Source organism: Artibeus jamaicensis, unplaced genomic scaffold (genome assembly GCF_021234435.1).
Source record: "Artibeus jamaicensis isolate MK-2021 breed Jamaican fruit bat unplaced genomic scaffold, CSHL_Jam_final contig_415, whole genome shotgun sequence".
Taxonomy (NCBI): Eukaryota; Metazoa; Chordata; class Mammalia; order Chiroptera; family Phyllostomidae; genus Artibeus; species Artibeus jamaicensis.
The window spans coordinates 31,936,654-31,956,670 of NW_026521823.1; the positions used below are offsets into that span (position 1 = coordinate 31,936,654).

General features: G+C 37.5%; 1 protein-coding gene across 1 annotated transcript in view; it reads left to right on the plus strand.

Moving 5' to 3' along the window:
* The window catches only part of GPC5 (glypican 5), a 1,180,543-nt gene that overhangs the window by 587,408 nt on the left and 573,118 nt on the right, over positions 1-20,017 (plus strand). Inside the window, exon 7 of the mRNA XM_037132503.2 lies at positions 10,781-10,937. Coding sequence (XP_036988398.2) covers positions 10,781-10,937 — 157 coding nt within the window. The remainder of the gene's footprint in view (positions 1-10,780; positions 10,938-20,017) is intronic.

Consider the following 20,017-nt stretch of genomic DNA (forward strand, 5'->3'; position numbering starts at 1 on the left):
TTTTTTCATTCTTTTTCCTTCTTGCTGTTATGGCTGAATGTTTTCTTCTTCTTTATGGTCCAAATCATTGATTTGATTTTTGGCTTCATCCCTTTCACTCCTGGTTCTGTGTAGATTTTTCTTTTATTAATTTATTTTTAGTTATATTTTATCGATTGTGCTGTTATAAGCTGTTGCTTGTTTGAGAGTATTTAAGAAGTTGTGAACCATGAGCCAAGACTAGCCATTCATGAGGAAAAGCAGCTTGGTAAGCCCATAAGTTGGATGGGGCAGAGTCTCTGGGGATCTCTGAGGCAGGCCATAGAGTGACAGTCAGGTTGTTGGAGTTTCAGACATAGCACCAGCTTGCCAGCTCTGTGGGGGGAGGGTTCAGAGAAGGGACAACGGCCTTCACTCCCCTTGATGCCAGACATTTCAGTCTCTCCCTATAGACCACTGGTGACTTTCAAGCTGCTACCATGGTGCTGGAGCTCAGAGAGAGTGAGTCTGAGTAAGTAAGTCTGTGTGGGGGTTCTTTAAGAGAAACTTCTTGGAGCTCTGGAATTTTCTTCCACAAGCTCAATCCTTACTGGTTTTTGTAACCAGAAATTGTGGGAATTTATCTTCCTGGCACTGGACTGTGGGCTAGGGGACCTGGTGTGGGATGCCTGACTCCCAAGATATCCCTCCTGAATTTTTATCCACCACACATAGGTGAGGGACCAGCCAATTCCACATATGCAGCCCCTCCTATTAGTCTGGATGGATGTGGTTTCTTTAATTCTATAATTGTCAGACTTCCATCGAACTTGATTTCTGGTGGTTCTGGGTTATGGTTGTTCTATATTTTAGTTGTGATTTTGATGTGGTTGTGTGAAGAGGCAAGCCGTGTTTCCCTATGCCACCATCTTGACTGGAAGTCCCTGTATATTTTTCTTTATTTCCCTTAATATAACCTTCATTTCTTCCTGGGTCTACTTGAAATACCCAAATCAGTGCTTTGAGCATCCTCATAACCAATGTTTTGAACTCTGCCTCTGATAGGTTGCTTATCTCCATTTTGTTTAGTTATTTTCCTGGAGTTGTGTTCTGTTCTTTCATTTCTTCATCTCCTCAGTTTGGCAGCCCCCTTGTGTTTGTTTCTGTGTATTAGGTAGAGCTACTTTAACTCCTAGTCTTAGTAGTGTGGCCTATTGTAGAAAAGCACACCAGTAAGTTGGATGGGGTAGAGCCTAGGTAATTGCCAGGGAAGGGCAGCCCATGTCCCCACTATTCTGTGGTTCTGTGTCCGGGAGAACTCTGAGAAGGGACAGTGTTGTGCCTAGCATTTGGAGTTTTGCCTGGGAGGAATCTGTCCCCTGGTACTCTCCCCAGTGCCAGTTTCTTCAGTTTCTTGAAAATGCTACTGGTGCCCTTCCAGCTGATGCTTTGGTGCTGAAACCCAGAGGGAGTAATTCTGCATAAGCCCTAAGTCTGTTGCAGGCCCTTTAGAAGGAGACTTCTGAGAATCCCAAAGTTTTGTCCACTGCCACAACCCGCACTTGTTTTTACAGCCAGGAGTTATGGGTGCCCACCTTCTTGGCACTGGAACCCTGGGCTGGGTTGTCTTGAGATCCCTCACTCCTGAGGTATCCATCCTTCCTGATTTTTATACACCACATATGGGTAAGGGACCACCCATTTCACATCTACATGCCTCCATGTCTCCTCCCCTCCTACCTGTCTGTGTGAATGGCTTCTTTAATTTCTTGGTTTTTGGACTTCTATGCAGCTCGATTTTCTGACCACTCTGGGTGATACTTATTTTGTAGTCCAGTTGTCATTTTTTCTGTAGTTGTGTGAGGGGGCAAGACATGTTTGGAAGACTCAGTTTATTCTTTTTTAAAAATTACTTTATTGTTGTTCAATTATAATTGTTTGCATTTTCTTCCCTCCACCACCCTACCCACCCCAGCCAAACCCACTTCCCTCCCTTGCTTCCACCCTCCTCTTGGTTTTGTTCACGTGTTCTTTGTACTAATTCCTGAAAACCCTTCTCCTGACTGTCCCCTCCTCCCTCCCCTCTCCGTCTATTCTTAAAATATATTCTTTAAAGCTGTTTTATTCATGATTAAGTGAAACTACAGTTTTTCTATATATTTAGTTATCTGGTTTGAAACTTTTCTGTCAGCATTTTGATTTTCACTTACATATTCTCATCAATAGCATAAAGTCACAAAAAAGCAGATTTTACCCTGTCTTTGAATAAATGACTAGAAGCACATAAATGATGACTAAAAGTTTCTAAGCACATTTTTCTTGTATATCTGTATAAATGATTATAAGAGGATGGAGAAAATATTTTAAAGGTATATCGTTGTATACAGGATTTTGAAGAACATTCAATTGCTCTCACATTTGGAGATTTTTGAATGTGATGAATACGTTTCTCTTTCACAGCAAACATGTCATGTATGTGGACTGCCTGAGGCCAGATTTTATTGTGTTTGAAAAGCTATTGCATCTGCTAGATATTGCCAGACTGTTAATAAAAAGCAAACTGAGTCTATAGAGGGATTAATTCATGAGCTGAAAGAAATACATTTGCCTTAGAGTCATCAGATACTCTACCCACCAAACTCATGCTCCAAGATAGCATCGCTAATGAGCTCCCTATACCAAGTAAACATAAGCAGGAAGCATCAGTCATCACAAATGACTATTTTCAGCTAACCAGCTAGCTATAAGCACAGACTCTGTGGCATGAGCAACACCCTAAAAGGTTTTTTTTCACTCTATTCTTACTTTGTTGGCTTCTCAATTTTATGGATGCTGTGTCTTGGACAGACACTGTAAATGAGCATAGTGCTTTATAGTATATAAAGTGCTTTCCTTTGCATTATTATTCAGTAGCATACAATGAGTTTTAATGGGCTGAAGTGATTTGCTTAAAGGCACACAATTAATGTGTGGCTGGAACTCAAATCATGCCCTTTATGAAACTGTTCTATAAATAGGTAAGTATCGATCAGCTCTCTACTCTTCATGACGGGGTCCAAGTGTTCAAAATGTCATCATCTGCGCATGCGGACAAACGGCGCCAAGGCAGGATGAGGATGAAGGGGGATGTTTTCACGCCCATTAACGAGCACTTGCAATATGCGAGCAGTTTACAAAATGTAACCAAAATAATAACTCGCAAAATCTTCCAAACAGATATTTTTCCTCCCTTTTACAGATGCAAAAATTGTAAGCGCAGAGAAGTAATATTAAATTTGTTTGGGGTTTTAAGTTTTAAAAACATCTTATATGTTCTATATTTTATGAATATATTCAACAGCTACTTATATAAATTGAGAAAATAAAGAGACATTTGTTACAGGATGTGGCATAAATGTGTATACTGTAATGTCACTGATTTTAATGTGACATTTGGAGAAACTGGCTTCACTGTCATTCTACAGGCATTTTACTTGTGAATGTTCCATTAAGTGTGTACATGCGGAAACCCCTTTGTTTTACTGAAGATGTGTCAGGGAGGGCTCCTCTTTGATGGAACTGGTTTCAGAGTAGAATGGGAAATAGCACTTGCCATTTGGGTGAAGCCAACAAAGCTGGGAGCAGGTGGTGATTTGCCCACTGTCTCCATGGGACATCGGGGGAGGAGAGGACTGGGGAGGACTGATCTCCTTCCCCGAAAGATCAGGGGAGAAATTCATTACTGATGACGCCAATTTTGAAACTAAAGTTCCCTCCAGACTCTAGAAACAATAATAGTATTTTTGCTTAAAGCAATGATTTAAATATATTTGGACATATTCATTTAAAAAGTTAATCAGAACATCCCTTTTCTTTCTAGTCTATAGGAATTAGTATGGCAAGCAGATATATTTGGGAAATATTCCTTGACATGATCTTTTGATGTCAAATTTTGGTTCAGACAAATTTGTAGATGTTTCCAGTTACTCAGGAAGGAGATTTAAAAAAATTATTTCCTATTAAGGATTAAACAGGCAAAATAATGTAGCAAGATTACAAAACTAAACCTTTTGTCTATTTCTCCTTTTTATCTGACTTGGTATTATTTCTCTTCTTTTAATTCTATATTGTTGCATGTTCATGAATGCCAAATTTGAAATAAAGTAAGGTATATACTGAACATATTTTAAGAACTAAAACCATGTCTTCTCATTTATATGAATGTATATTTTTCAATATACATACATATTGCATTGTATGTGCTCAATAAATGTCATTGAGTGAATAATGAATCAATCTTCTGATCAATAAGCAAAAATCCAAATGTCATTCTAGAACATTATGGCCTGCAAAGATTTAAGTAAAAGTGTTATAAAGAGCTTTGGAGTACTGCTGGTGTGGCTCAGTGGATTGAGTGCTGGTCTGCAAAACAAAGGGTCACTGGTTTGATTCCCAGTCAGGGCATATGCCTGGGTTGCAGGCCAGGTTCCTGGTAGGGGGCACATGAGAGGCAACCACACATTGATGTTTTTCTCCCTCCCTTCCCCTCTGTCTAAAAATAAATAAATAAAATCTTTTTTAAAAGAGCATTGGAGACAAGGTAAATATAATAAATTATTTTCAAAAATTTTAAATAAGTAAATTAAACCATATTTATTTAGCATCCACAACATGGAAAGCCCTGTGGTCATGCTGGGGAGTACGAAATGATGAAGTCATGATCTTGTCTTGGAGAAACTTACCCTTAGCCAGAAACTCATAGCCTATATCCAAGTGAGGTAATTGTCAATGAACGGTTCACAGATTGGAAAGATCAGAGAAATAGTATGGACTGGGAAAAAAGGTATTTGAGTTTCAACTTGAAATTAGGTATAATGTGATGAGTTGAGGAAGGGCAAAGAGGGTAATCTACATGAAGGAAAAACAAGAACCGGAAGCAAAAAGGCTATAAAGTAAACACAGACAGACTTTCAATTCACACAATTTCTCCGGCAGAAACACACAACGCTGTGTGGCAAAATTTAGGTGCTGGGAGGGCCCTGTTCAGACACAATTCTTCTAAAAAGTATCTTATATGGGATCTTGACTGCAAGCTAAATTTGAACTTTTGGGGGGACTTCATTTGCAGAAGTATGTCAATGGGTATAAGTGCGCGGAGGGGTTAGTTTGCTTAATTAAATTTGGAGTCTCAACTGAACAAAATTCCTCATGAGTCTTTAATTCACGGACATCAAGATGGGGCCATAGTGTGAATTTCTCCAGCATTTTACTGCCAGATGCCTCTCTGTGCCTCATCTATCTGGTCTGCTATCTGTCGTCCAGACACATGTTGGAACCAGTGGGGTTCCAGAGAAAGAGTCAGAAGAGTGTTAAGGTAGAGAAATGACATGGTGGAAGTAACCTGGTGGTGGCAGGTGAGAGAGACGATGTCCCCTGCACAGAAGGGATTGGGAAAATACATTAATGGTGGAGGCGAATGGCTTTATTTTAATGTACAAAGGGGTGAAGTACGTTTGATATCTAGTTGCTGCTTCAAGATGAACTACAGAGTAACAAGGGCTGCGAATAAATGCTTGAGGGTAATTTGTATTCAGAGGAAAGCACAATCTGTCTGGATGTGTTCCCAAAAAGAGACTGAAAAGAACAGAGGAATTATGACATTAATTAAAACATCTTTTTGGGCGGGGATGTATGGAGAAAGATGAACCAACTCAGAAGAAATCAAAAATAATTTAGTCCCAAAGACATGGGATTTTGAATAAGGATCTATCTTACTGTGATAATCCTAGTATTTTTGTTGATTAGAAATTTGTTGGAAATTTTCACAAATTACGCTACCTTATGATTGAAAGTGAACATCTGTGGATGTGTGATGACTGAGGAGTAAGACAGTGACCTTTGGAAGGCAGAACCTTCACGCAGAGGAGACATGGTGACATTGATTCTCCATGAGGGAGATGGGGTTATTGGGAGTCTGGGAGCCTGGGTCAGACACGGTCATGGATACACCTGGAGAAGTTGATCATAGAAACAGCGATCATACCTCTCTTTCTCAGAGACTTGGAAAACAGTGAGAGGGACTGTAAAAAAAAGCAGAGAAACTGAAAGGTGGGGAATAGGTCAAATCTAATAACTTGTTTCTGGAGGTATAATCTTCCCAGTAAAGTACTACCTTGAATATGTTGACCATTTTGTTCCGAGGAGTATGTTAGAACGGGGGTGTCAAACTCATTTTCATCGGGGGCCACATCAGCTTCATGGCTGCCTTCAAAGGGCCAAAATAATTTTAGGACTGTCTAAATATAACTGCTCCTTAACTGTTAAGGAGTTGAAATTACATTCGGCCCTTTGAAGGCAACCGCAAGGCTGATGTGGCCCCCGGTGAAAGTGAGTTCGACATCCCTGTGTGAGAGAATCAAAAGAAACTAGACAAAAACAATGCCCAAGACATGAGGGGCCCATTTGGAACTTAAAGAGTGAATTCATTTTCTGTTGCCACACAACAAATCACCACATATTTAGCAGTTTAAAAATTCCCATTTATGGACTCATATTCCATAGTTTAGAAGACCTAATGGGCTCACTGCTCAGGGCTTTCCACTTCAGGGCTCACTAGCCTGCAGTCTGGTTGCCAGCTAAGCTTGAGTGGGGAGAATCGTCCTCTAGGCTCAGCTAAGTTGTGGAAAGAATTTGGTTGTAGGACTGAGCTGTATTGCTTGCCAGCTGCGAGGTGTATCACTCTCACTCCTAGAGGCTGCTGGTAGTTCAGCTCTTTGCCGCAGGACTTTTGGGCCTCCCTCACAGGCCCTCTCAGAGCACTGAAGTTTATACCTTCAAGGCCAACAGCATGATCAAGAAAGTCGAAAACTCCTTCCTCCCTCTGCAGGCTTTCCATCTCTCTGATTTCTGCTGACAGGCAGCTCAAACTTTCTGCTTTTAAGGGACTCATGTGATTACATTGGGTCCACCTGTATCATCTCCCGTTAGATGAACACAAAGCCAACTGATTAACGACCTTAATTACATTTGCAAATTTCCTTTTGCCATGTAATGTGGTGGATGTGAAGGAGACATCATATTCACAGTCCCAGGGATTAGAATGGGAAACTCAGGGCCTAGTTTACAGTTCTGCCCACCGTAAGTATTTAAATTAAGTTAAAATATAGTTTCGTATAGTTCTCTTTTTAAAAAGATGTGAATTTATGTATTTTGAATATTTCATAGGTCACTTCAGTGATCTAAAAAAGAAATGCAGAAAACAGAGCAAGGTTTTTAAAAAAAAAATTGTTCTCCGTTATCTTTATCAATTACCGTAAACAAATTAATCATTCTCTGACAATTAATATATTTGATTGCTTTCACCCCAAACCAGTCTCCTAAAGTGGGAAGTTTTGTTTTGCATGCACCATCTGGCGGGTTGCATTTTTGAGTTTAGACTCAGTGGGTGGGGTCTTCATGACTTGTGCAAAGTAGCTGTTCTTTCTGAGACTCCATCTTTGTTTTGCCAAGCTACCAGGAAACCATTGTAGTGATAATTAGGAAAGTAAAGGGAAAGTCAAGTTGAAAGGGGAAGGTGTTGAGAAAGAAGATCATGGGCCAAAGGGAATTGTAACCTGTCACCAGGAAGTTGGGCTTTTGTTGTACTTGTCAGGTAATTCTTAGAACAATTTTAACCTAAGTCACATAATTCAATTTTTCTCAAATAATTCTTTCAACTAATGTACTGTGCATATTTAAGTAATATTGTAATAGAATATATAATAAAGTAGATAATAATAATATAATCATTTTTAATGTCCTAACACTAGGCAGAGTGTTTTATGTGTACTTTCTTTCACAATAAGAAAATGGCCCAGGTATAAATGAAAGTTTTGCTGGGTAGAGCAATCTTGGTTGTAGATCTTTGGTTTTCATGACTTGGAATACCTCTTTCCAGCCCCTTCTTGCCTGTAAGGTCTCTTTTGAGAAATCCGCTGACAGTCTGATGGGAACTCCTTTGTAGGTGACTGTCCCCTTATCTCTTGCTGCTTCTAAGATTCTCTCCTTCATTTTAATCTTGGCTAATGTAATTATGATGTGCCTTGGTGTGTTCCTTCTTGAGTCCAACTTCTTTGGGACTCTCTGAGCTTCCTGGATTTCTTGGAAGTCTATTTCCTTTGCCATCTTGGGGAAATTCTCCTTTATTATTTGTTCAAATAAGTTTTCCACTGGTGGCTGTTCCTTTCTCCCCCCTTCTGGTACCCCTATAATTCGGATGTTGGAACGTTTAAAGATGTCCTGGAGGTTCCTAATCTTCTCCTCATTTTTCTGAATTCTTATTTCTTCATTCCTTTCTGTTTGATCATTTTTTTCTTCCTTCTGGTTCTCTCCCTTGATTTGAGTCCCAATTTTCTTTCCATTACTATTGGAATCTTTTGTATCCCCATTCATTTCAATTAATTTAGCTTCCATGTTTCTCTAATTTGTGGCTAAAGTCAACCAGTTCTGTAAGGATCCTTATAACCAGTGTTTTGAACTGTGCATCTGAAAGACTGGCTATTTCTTCATCACTTAGGTCTATCGGTTCTGGGGCTCTGAGTTGTCCTAGAGCCATTTTTGGTCTGTTCGCGCTGTTAAGTGAGCGGAGCGAAGCCTTAGTTGTTTACCAGGACTGGGCGACCCAGGTCGCCGGTTTGTGACGCTGTGTGTGGGGGCGGGGTCAGAGAGGGAGCAATGGTGTTCCTCTCCGCTAGCCCAGCGTTTCCAGTCACTCCACACGCCTGGGGTTTATCCGATTGGAATTGCGCGAGCCTGCTGCCCCGCGCCGGCTTCCCTTCTCACTGGCTTCTCCCCACGTAAATGCGCACGACCAACTGACTGACCGATCACCGCGCCTCTTCCCAGTGCGCTCCGGCAGCCAGCTGGCTGCCGATCAGCGCCCTCGGTTGCCTGCGGGCGCCGCGCACCGCCCCGGGAATTTTTTCTTGCTAACCTGCTCCGCTGCTGGCCTCGCTCCTCATACCGGTCCAGCCGAGTATCTAGTTGTCCTTTGGACTCCGTGTTGTCGATTTTCCGTGTGGCTTGGTTGTGACTGCTGTTAAAAATAGTTGTTTGAGTGCAAACAGATCCAAGAAGTTCACAATCCTTGATTGATGGTCCAAAGTTCTGCGGGTATATCCGGGGACCCACCACAGCCTCCCCCCCCGGACCCCCCATTGTCCCTATTTTAGATACAAGGGAGCTGAGTTAATCATTCAGTAACTTGCACAAGGCCCAATGTCTCACAATTAATGTATGTCAGAATCAGGATTCAAATATAAGTATTTTGGACCTTAGTGATGAAGCCTTTTATGATTATGCTACCTTGCAAAGGGTACGTGTTATCAAGTAATACCATTATCTATCCTTTCCTTTTTTGGACTCTGAAGTGTTATGGGCTGTGTTATATATCTGTATCTTCCCTACAGGAAGAAGCATGCATGTCTGTTCATTAAATGTAGTAGCTTAACATTGTCTAAATCCATGTGACCATCCTTCTTTTTAAATGTCATACCTATTAATAAATATGGGGAAATGCTCTTACATAGAAATAAATTCTGAAAAGAATTTTTAAATTATTGTCAAGTTGTTTTAGCATTTCATTTTTGTTAGGGAACACACATTTTAAGGAATTGTAATATTTCAGAATTTATGGTGAATTTTTTTTAAATTCTGAAAGTTGGTGAATTACCAAAGTGTAGTTGCTTAGAGTAAATGTCTTTTAAATGCTAACCATATCTGTCTTAGGTATACTGAGATTATTTCACTCTGTGTTTTTCAATATGAGTTGCTCTCTTTGGGTTGTATGTTTAATTATTGTCTGCTAATCAATACTGTTGTTTAGGAAGTCCCTGAGAAGTGACGACCATAATACTTCCATAAAATGCCCTGAGGTTTTAAATGCCCATTAGGTGTTCAGCTGAGGTATAGTTCATTCATAAAATAGCAGTACCCTCTAGTGCTCATGCTTAGTCACATGTTCTCCAAAACTGCCCAGAGGGGTAAGTATCATACATTGGATCATTGTACTCAGTTTTTGCTTTCGGTGAAACATTCTATTATTTATAAAACCACCTTTTTGAAAAGGAGTTCAGGCATTTATACTGTTATTCAAAAGTATTACCAGCACTCCTGTGCTCTAGGGAAAATGGCTATTCCATCTATTTTGCTCATAAAAATAAATGAAATACTTGAGAACCAAGTTGGTTAAGTTTCTTAAGTTATCTGTAGAAATGGAAACAGGACTTAAGTCTTTTGTTCCAAGGTTTAGTTCTGTGCTATATGCATTGGACTGTGTATTTGATCTAAGAAAGTTTAAATAAGCTCAAAATGTGTATGTCCAAAATTCCAGATTCTTTTAAATGAATCTTTTTGGGAACAATAGTACCATTTTAGTAATCTACTGTTTGAGAAATTTTGGATTGTTGGTTTTAAAACAGTGCAATATTATCATCCAATATACTGCAAAGGGAGTTGTGTTATATTGGAGTTTGACATCATACCTAAATATTGTTATTCAGAAACAAAGGAGTCTGTAGTCAAACTCTCCATGAGCAAGAAGACCTGGTTTTATTTGCCTTCCGAATCTTTAGCACAGAGCAAATATTCAGGTCATAGCTCTTTTGGCTGTAAGACCTTGCTTATTATTTGTTATTATTTCAGGCTTTTTTTAAACTTTTCTTGTAGACTTGATTTGGTAAAGTGTCTACATTAAGATAGTGCACTCATGTAAGAAAATAATTCTAATTTCTTCATAGGTCCCTGAACAGCATTCTAAGATGACTTGAATTTGCTCTGAATAAATGCTTTTTGTATTCACCTTTAGCTGTTACAAGGCAGGTCCCCCAAACCGGACAAGTGGGAGCTGCCCGTGGGCAGTGGCGGCGGCCTGGCTGAGCAGGGCAGCGGGGACTGTGATGATGAAGACGGCTGTGGGGGATCGGGGAGTGGAGAAGTCAAGAGGACGTTGAACATCGCAGACTGTGAGTGTGTGATGCTAAGCCCATTCTTGAGGAACTGATTTAGAAATATCCATAAGGACAATTATTACCATGAATTTAAAGAGGGACAGTGAATTTAGAAGCATGTAAGAGGAGTTAGAAATGAAAATGATCCTGTTTTTAGTTATTTAGGACCTACATTCTTGGGGTTTTCTTTGTTTTTAACTTATGGCTTTAAATGGAGGTAATACTTTTGTATGAAAAACTAGTGACTACATGCTCATCTGTTCTAAGATTTGTATGTTTTCAAGAGGGATAATCCTTAGGGTATAAAATAAGTAGTAACTAGTATGATGGATATTAAGTGTGTATTGGTAATTAATGTGAAACTACAATGAATAAGCCCTACTAAAAAAACAAATGCTGCATTTTAATATTATCATGCCATAATACCAAAATATTTTATTTTAGTAAATACTCATCATAGTCAAATTACAATGAAACTGGTTAAGAATATGGTTAGTGATAGTTAAAAAAAACTACTTGGAATTACTCTTGCAGATTTGGTCTTCCAAAAATGCTCACTGATCTTTCACTTTCTTTTGATTGCATGGGTTTGATAAGCAATTCTGTTATAGCTGGCCTGGTCAATACCACAAAAGATGGAGCTACCAATGTTTTTTTTAAAAATCACCAAATAAATTTCACTTTTCTGTGTTAAACATGCAAAATGAGGAGTGTAGGTGCTCTGGTCTCCACCGCTGTGTACCTGTATTTGTTCACAAAGTGAGACAACCAAAGTTAGCAACTGAGAAATAAGTGTGGAAGGTACTGTACCCAGAGCAGCTACAGATTTATCTGGGTCATACCGAACCCCTGTGCCTGCATGGCGGTAAGTCTGACCGTCCCCCTCTTAGTCCCCACAGGTTATTTTGGACCAGTTGGACATGTCCTTCCATTGAGGGGAGAAGGATTTAGTTGATATCTAGTTCTCTTGTCGTAAGTTTGAAGCACTTCCAATGCTTCAAGCACTGACGCCTCATTCCTCCTAGGATCTCATTTACCAGCTAAACATTAATCAAAAAAATGGGAGCCAGCAGAGATGCAAAATCAAAGGGAAGATTAGTATAAAGACTTGTGTTTTTCTGTTAAACACAGTAATAAATGTAATATAGAAGGTAAGCGGACCATTTAAGGTAAGTGGATGGGATTTTTTACACTTGGAGCAGCCATTGAATAAAAAGCCACAAAATTCCTCAATGTGTTAATACAATTTCCTAGTGAAAATTAAACATCTTCTCTTGTAGGAACATATAAGGATATGTCTTCTCATTATTGGTTTTAATATAGTTTCTCACAGGAAGGAAAAAATGAAATAAAAACAGTTTTATTAATTTTTTTTACTAAGAGTTAAAATATCCCCCACTGTATTTTGGAATTATGATACTTATCTATTAGGGTAATGTTGAATAATATCACATTCTCATTCTATCTTTAGTATTGATGTGTGCTATAATTTTATTGCCCTTTGAATTTTAAGTCATAAAATTTATTACAAAGATAGCTTAGGTTAAAATTTCATTTTAATATAAATTGTGTGTGTGTGGAATTGGTAATTTTATAGAGATTTTTTACTCCTAAAATTGTTTATAAGCTGAAGAACTTGTCACGTGTTAATAGGTGCCCCTTCTTGGCTTGTTTCACAAGAGAAGTGGAGAAAATGGAGGATATTCAGCTGTTAATAGTTTTCTCCTAGAACTGTACTTGTCAAGGTGGAAGAATGAATGTTTTACTTCAAAACCCTGTTTTCAATTACTGCCAAAATGGATGGGTATGATACAAGCAACTCTCCACCAGAATTGGGGAGATTTAAAATATACGTGGTTTTCAGCAAATCCATATCTGCTATAAGTGGTTTACCTATTATGTTGCTATGAGTTTATAACTGTTGCCTTTCAATTTTTAATAAGTGCTTAGGAAACCACTCTGGAGAGGAAGCTGAAACAGAGACCGGGAGGGTAGCAAAGGGCAGGGCATGCGTCTATTTTTATAAGGCACAGTACGATTTCTCCCATGTTTGACTAGTATGATGTATTGGTAAAACAAATTAACACATAGTTTTACACGGTCTTACTGATGTTAAAATATTGTCCTGTAAGAATTTGGAGGGTGCCATCTGTGTTTAGGACTTGAAATACACCACGACTTCTACCTTACATTGATGTGTATTCTGTGTAGAATACAACATAGGTAGAACACAGTTCACTCGTCACCTAAAAATAAGTTTATTTATTTATTTCTATATATAATTATAAGGGATAACCGTGCCATGTGACTTTGATGATTTTGCTCAAGTTGTGCAGACATTCAAGTTGTTAAATATTTTACTAGTCAGATTGTCACTTACACTGATTTTCTGTCTCTGTTTTGTTCATGTTTAAGTCATGCAACAGAAGGGCCTATATACATCGATTGGCAAAGTTTCACAGCCAAAACACTTACGGACCCTTAGGTATCATTGCATTTTCATCACCAGCGATATCAAATAATTTAACAGTGATTTAGCTTTTTAAACTATCTTTATTTGTATTGCACCTGTAGACTATTATTAAATGTGAACTTACGTTTCTGGTAAAATGCAGCCATCTATACCAATACCTCATGTTCAGTCTTGGAAAACTGAAAATATTTTCTTATGTCAGGAGAATGACTTTCAAATCCCCATGTTACAGAAACTTATTTTATATTTTTATTGTATTGACTTGGGCTCACTTATATAAGTAGGTATATTTCACTAGTAACTTCGGTCGCAGGATTGAAGGGGTTTTAAACCTTCATTTCCACTCACCTCTGACACCTGCCATCCTCTCAAAGTAGCCAACTAATGTAAGTTCCAAACACCAGTGAATAAAGCTCTTTTAGCCATGCTGAGCAAACTGTCACTGCCATTGATACTTTTATAACTATTTGACTATTCTTCTAATGTCCCCAAATTCTGATAGTTTCGAATGTTGAAAAACAAACCTGAAGACTACTAAAGAAAATCTGTAAGAGAACTAGTCAATGTGTATTTTTGAAAACTTGAAGTATTGCTTACAATTCATAGATGATATTGTAATTTAATTTGCAACAACTCTGTTTTTTAATATATATATATATATATATAAACCATGAGAAAATTAATTTTGATCAGGTGGTTCACAGTGACAACCTCAGGCAACATGAATTTAATCACAAGTTGATTTAGACAGCGATTTCCAAAAATAGGGTAATTTTAAGTCTTTTCCTATTGTCATATTCATTATTGCTCACATAGTATTAAGCAGCATGTGTAACTATTTAAAAAGTAATATTACTTTAACTGAGAAACCTGTAAATGAAAACTAAGTCTGGTAAGGGTGTGTTTATATGACTCGTTTCCCAGGGGCATTCTCAGCATCCTCCGGCAGAGTAGTTACAATAGGATGTGTGAAGACAGGTTTATTCAGAGCGCCAACACAGCAGTCTGATCCTCTTTGGTCACCCCAAGTCTTTCTTTATAAAGACTGTCATTAGATTCTTCCTATCCCATGAGCTGTTCTTTTCCTTCTCTTTAATGGGTTTTCCTCAGTCCCCCACATTCTAAATATTTAAAGAATTCAGGACTCAGAGCTCAACTATTTCCTGTTCCACAAATTGCCTATTGCATCATAATAGCAGTAATGATAGGGTACCCTGGTCCACTGATATACTCTCCAGTTTAAAAGCATTCCTCTAAGTATTATCTCAAATGGTAGGCTTAGCATAACAGAAAATGTTACATTTAAATGAGATTTAGAAATAGAGGGAAAATTAGTTGGAATATCAAGTTACTAGATCTAGAAAAAATTGTTGATTTTTTATAGCGCAGAATAAATAGAACTTGTCCGTTCTACTGTTTATGTTGTACTTTGGATTTGTTACTTAGTAACTAACCTTGGTAACAGCCTCTAATAAATACATCTACATCATGGTACTACAGTGACCTTGGACGAGAACAGTATATTTCATGTTCACAGTAAAATGACCTTGGGAGAGAATAGTACATTTTACATGCATAGTAAAATGAAAATACTTTTTTAGTCACTGAAAAAATAAAGGTCCCTGATTTACAGTTGAGCCTTGAACAATATGCATTTGAATTGTGACAGTCCACTTATATACGCAGATTGTTTTCAATAAATACATACAATACTGTAAATATATTTGTATCTCATTTATAATTTTCCCCCAAACATTTTCTGCTTATTTTATTATAAGAATACAGTATATGATACATGTAGCATACAAAATATATATATTAATTGATTGCTTATATTATTGCTAAGACTTCTGGTCAACAGTAGGCTATTAGTAAAATTTTGGGAAATAAAAAATTATATATGGATTTTCAACTGCATAGGTTTGGTGGCTCTAAACTTCCTGTTGTTCAAGGATCAACTATATTTAGTAATATAGTAGTTCCTCCTTATCCACGGTTTTCTTTTGGGGGTTTCAGTTATGCTGTCAACCACATTTTGAAAATACTCAATGGAAAATTCCAGAAGTCATTCATAAATTTTAAGTTGCATGCCGTTCTGAGTAGCATGAAGAAATCTCGCATCATCTACTCCATCCCATGGGGGTCGGTAATCATCCCTTTGCCCAATGTATGTCCGGTGTATGCGCCCCACCCATTAGTCACTTAGTAGCCAACTTCGTGATCAGAGCGACATTTGCAGTATGGCAGTGCCCTGTGTGCTAGAGTGATACTACATCACGATGCCTAGTCACTCACCTCGCTTCATCTCATCACAAAGACATCGTATCGTCTCACATCCTCACAAGTGCAATACGATATTTTGAGAGAGAGATATTTATCACTATAACTTTTTCATAGCATATTGTTGTAATTGTTCTATTTAATTATTGTTGTTAATCTCCTACTGTGCCTAATTTATAAATTAAACTTTATTATAGGTATGTATGTATAGGGAAAAAATTGATATATAGGGTTTTGGTATTATCCCCTGGCATCCTCTGGGGTCTTCAAATTTATCCTTTGTGGGTGGAGGAGAACTATGTACAGAATTGTGGAGTGAGTGAAATTTCTTGGCTTTTCAAAGTTATTTTCAGCATAAATTATCTTCATTTCAAAATTTCAGGGAGGCATAGAGGTTAGAAAGAACACAAAAATACACAAGTGACATTTTCTTTAGAAAATGCAATCTTTATTTTTCCTTTTAGAACTACTATCACTATGTAAATTTATATTATGTAAATTATTTTGTCTAGTGTGTGATTTTTTAATTTTCAATACAAATTATTTCAAACTGGTGATGCAAGCATATCAAACTTGTTTCCATTAATAACGCTTCCGAATATCTATATTAAAAGTATGTGTATTCTTTACAAAATTAAAGTTTTACCAAATTTGATTAAAATAAAGTATATTCAGCTTAATTTGCACAGTGTTGACAAACATCCTATTAATACATTATTCCAAATGTAAGAAAATCACTGAAAATAACTAAATAGCTTGGTGTGTTTACTTTATTCAGTTACAGTAAAAACCAATTTTATAAGGTTACTTAGATTAGAACCTTTGTGACATAGTGAAAATAATCTTGAATAATGATCTATACAGAATAGGGCAGAAACAGGTTTATACCTTTTCACATGGAAACTAATACCATAATTAATAAATAATAAAAGAATAAACTGCATTTCATGTACTCACAACTGTAAACCTACTTTTGCCATGCCCTGTATTTTACAAGTGCCTAATACTGAAAGGTTATGTAAAACCAGGCATGACTAACTAATAGAAAAATTCACAAAGAAACAAACACTTTGAAGTTGGCATCCACTGCAGCTTTTATACTTCTGATGAAAATTATAATACATAAAAATGAAATGTATGTCTAAGTTAAATACATTTCAATTAATATGTAAACACTGTGAATATTATTCTGATTGTACATTTCCATTTTGGCGTCTAAATAATTCAGATGAGTACTGGCTGCTTGCTATTTTGTTAACGAGATTATTTAATGGATTCTGGATATCTAATAAATCATCTAAAATCATCTTTCAGTCTCTTGAAAAATTATACATCACATTCATGAATATGAATAATAGAATTGAAATAAAAGGGTTTGTCCTTGAATGCCCAAGGAATGATTTTCATTGCTTTGGCTCAGACACAGAATTGATGCTGAGCCACCGAGGTGAAAAGGAATGACTTATTATTTAAAGCTTAAGGAGCCTTCTAGCGTGCATTCCAGATCAACCAGCTAATCTGAAAAAGTCATAATGAAATCTATGCCTCACCAGAAGGCATAAAATAAAGTTGTGGTCTGTTCCATTTAGAACCAAGTTAAGCAGAGCTGTGTGATCTGTGGAAGAAGTAAAAAATTAAAACTTAAGAACATATCAGATCTATCTTATCATGACTTACGCAAAGTCATACAGGTGTCAGTAAAGCCAAAATCAAACCATATTCATATTCAGGTCTATTTTTATATCATTGTATTGCAAATAAACAGAATGGTTACTAAAATGGCTATAGTCTCTTTCAGGATTAATTGATAAAATACATCATGTAGGAACAAATTGGGTATCTTTAAGCTCTTCAATAACTTCCATACTTCTACTGTGTAGAAAGAATAGTTTCATATGGCTTATTGACCAATTAAGTGCTCACTAACTTTAAATCATTAAAATAAATAATAGAGGGTGTGATCTGGGGCCAAAGCTTCTCAAACTCTCTTGTGTATGCAAATATATATGCACAGCTCTCTTGGGGCTCTTGTTAAAAAGCCAAGTGAGACATGGGGGATCTGGGCTGGGCATCTTTTGTGTACTCCCTGATAATGCTGTTGCCACTGGTCTGTGGACCATACTGCAAGGAGCAAAAATGTATGCCCTTGTTTATTACAGCACTTACATATTATTATCTCTAAAATACACCTCAAGGAAGCAGCATGAACTCACAAAACGCTATGTACCTTTCTATGTGAGTACTACAAGAAAGCGTCATAAGCACTAGGGTGTTAGGGGCTATAGAACCTTTAGGCTGCGAGTGGTGATTATCCCATGTGATTTTTGATGTTGGTCTCAGTTTGATTGTGTTTAGCCTTGAATTTACTTTATCTCTATTTTTTAAATGATGTTTTCTTCCTTTTCTTCTTTTTTTGGTAACTCTCTCACAAATTTTCCTAAATACGATTTTTGATTTGGTGTTTTATATATACTTTTTAGCTCATCTTGAAATGGCACATTAAAATTGTGGGCTATATTTTGAACGTGTCTTTCTAGTGTGCTTTCACTGTAGATACAATAGCAGAACACTGTATTTGTTATGACCTTATATGGGAGTTGATGGCAAACTTTTTCTGTTGCTTATTTTTATGTGAATTTAAATTTTCTCAATTTGTAGAAGGAGGTTTGATGCAGATAGATTTTCTAAATTTGAGTTCAGACACCCATTGTTTTCATACAGTATTAAAAAATGTGGTGACTAGATTTCTGAGCTATTCTGGCGCGCCCTCTCCCCTGTATTCACTCAATTTTTTAAAATTTCCTTATTCCCCATTGTTCTCATCCCACTAATTCTTGATCCCACTTCCAGCAATTTCTCCTCAATGTAGATCCCTCAAAGATAAGAAAGATTTGCCAAATTTTAAGAGCTTAAAAGGTTTAGGAGGATCCAGCTCCTGCAGCCATATACCAGGGTCTTTACACTCATCCACTGTTACAATAAGCAACTTTTCCTCTGGTTCTCTGCTGACTTCAGGGAGTACCTGCTAGCTATTTTCAACTCATTGGGTTTCAGCTCTGTAACTTGCTGTGTTGCTTTCGGTGCTTTCTCTGCACACATGATGATAACATGTAGGTTTTGTGGCTCTGGGTAGCATGTCCTCCTTCATTTGTGTTTTGAGGTTCTTGAGGGTAACTCATAAGATGGGTTGGGAATGGTATCATATGATTTTGACTTCACCATCTAATTGTTTATTTTACATAGGGATTTGGGACCTTCCAAAAGCTATACTGCAACCCCTACTGCATCTTCCTTGAATCTCCCAGAGTATTTAAAATATTCATAAAAACATTGATGATCTTGTTTCTCTTTGGTCTTGTTCTTTGACATGTCTTGCCATGCATGTATACATGTATTTTCACATACGTGAAAACCAGCCTTGCTTTTCAAATATATGTCATCAATACTTTTCTGATAATGAAATACATTTGATTTTAATTGAGATTTGAATACACTATGATGTATTGTCTATTGTTTTCAAATTTAATGATTATAAGAAGTACTACAGGCAATCGCCTTAGTTCACTAAAGTCACTTCAGGTACTAAAATTCACCTTCAGAATCATTGTATCAATTTATGTTTACACAAACACTAAAGGTCAACTCATTCTTTAGATTTTTTTTGCCATAATTACATATCCTCAGACTTTTTAATTTTGCAAATTTTTGGATGTACATGGTTAAAAATATATTTATGTGTGTCAAAGAAAAATTGCACAAGACAGAATAAAACAGGGGAGGAAGACTTTATTCAAAACTACTAAAATAGAGGTCAAGACTTGCAATGAAAGGGAGAGAGATTGAGCTCAGCTCCACTGAAACAAAATGTGGGACAATGTTACCCCCTTATGCTGGGCTACAGGAAAGGTGCAGGCAGCTGTGGGTGGTGGATCAGTCGGTTGGTGTGATTGGGCCATCTGTGTTTGCTGACAGTTATCAAAGGTTGGCTCCCACCCCTCAACAGAGATGTGGAGAAGGGGCCCTATCTTTCTGCATGATTCTATTTCCTTTTTTTTATTGTTGTTCAGTTATAGTTGTCCCAAATTTTTCCCCATTGCTCACCGTTACCTACACCCACAATCAACCCCTGCCATTGTCCATGTCCATGACTCCTCTATTTGTGTTCCTTTGCTTACCCCTTCCCCTTCTTTACCCGGTTATCCCCCTCCCCCTATCCTCTGGTTCCTGTTCATTTGTTCTTTATTTCCATGTCTCTGGTTCTATTTTCCTTGCTTGTTTGTTATGCTGATTAGGTTCCACTTATAGGTGAGATCACCGTGGTATTTGTCATTCACCTGCTGGC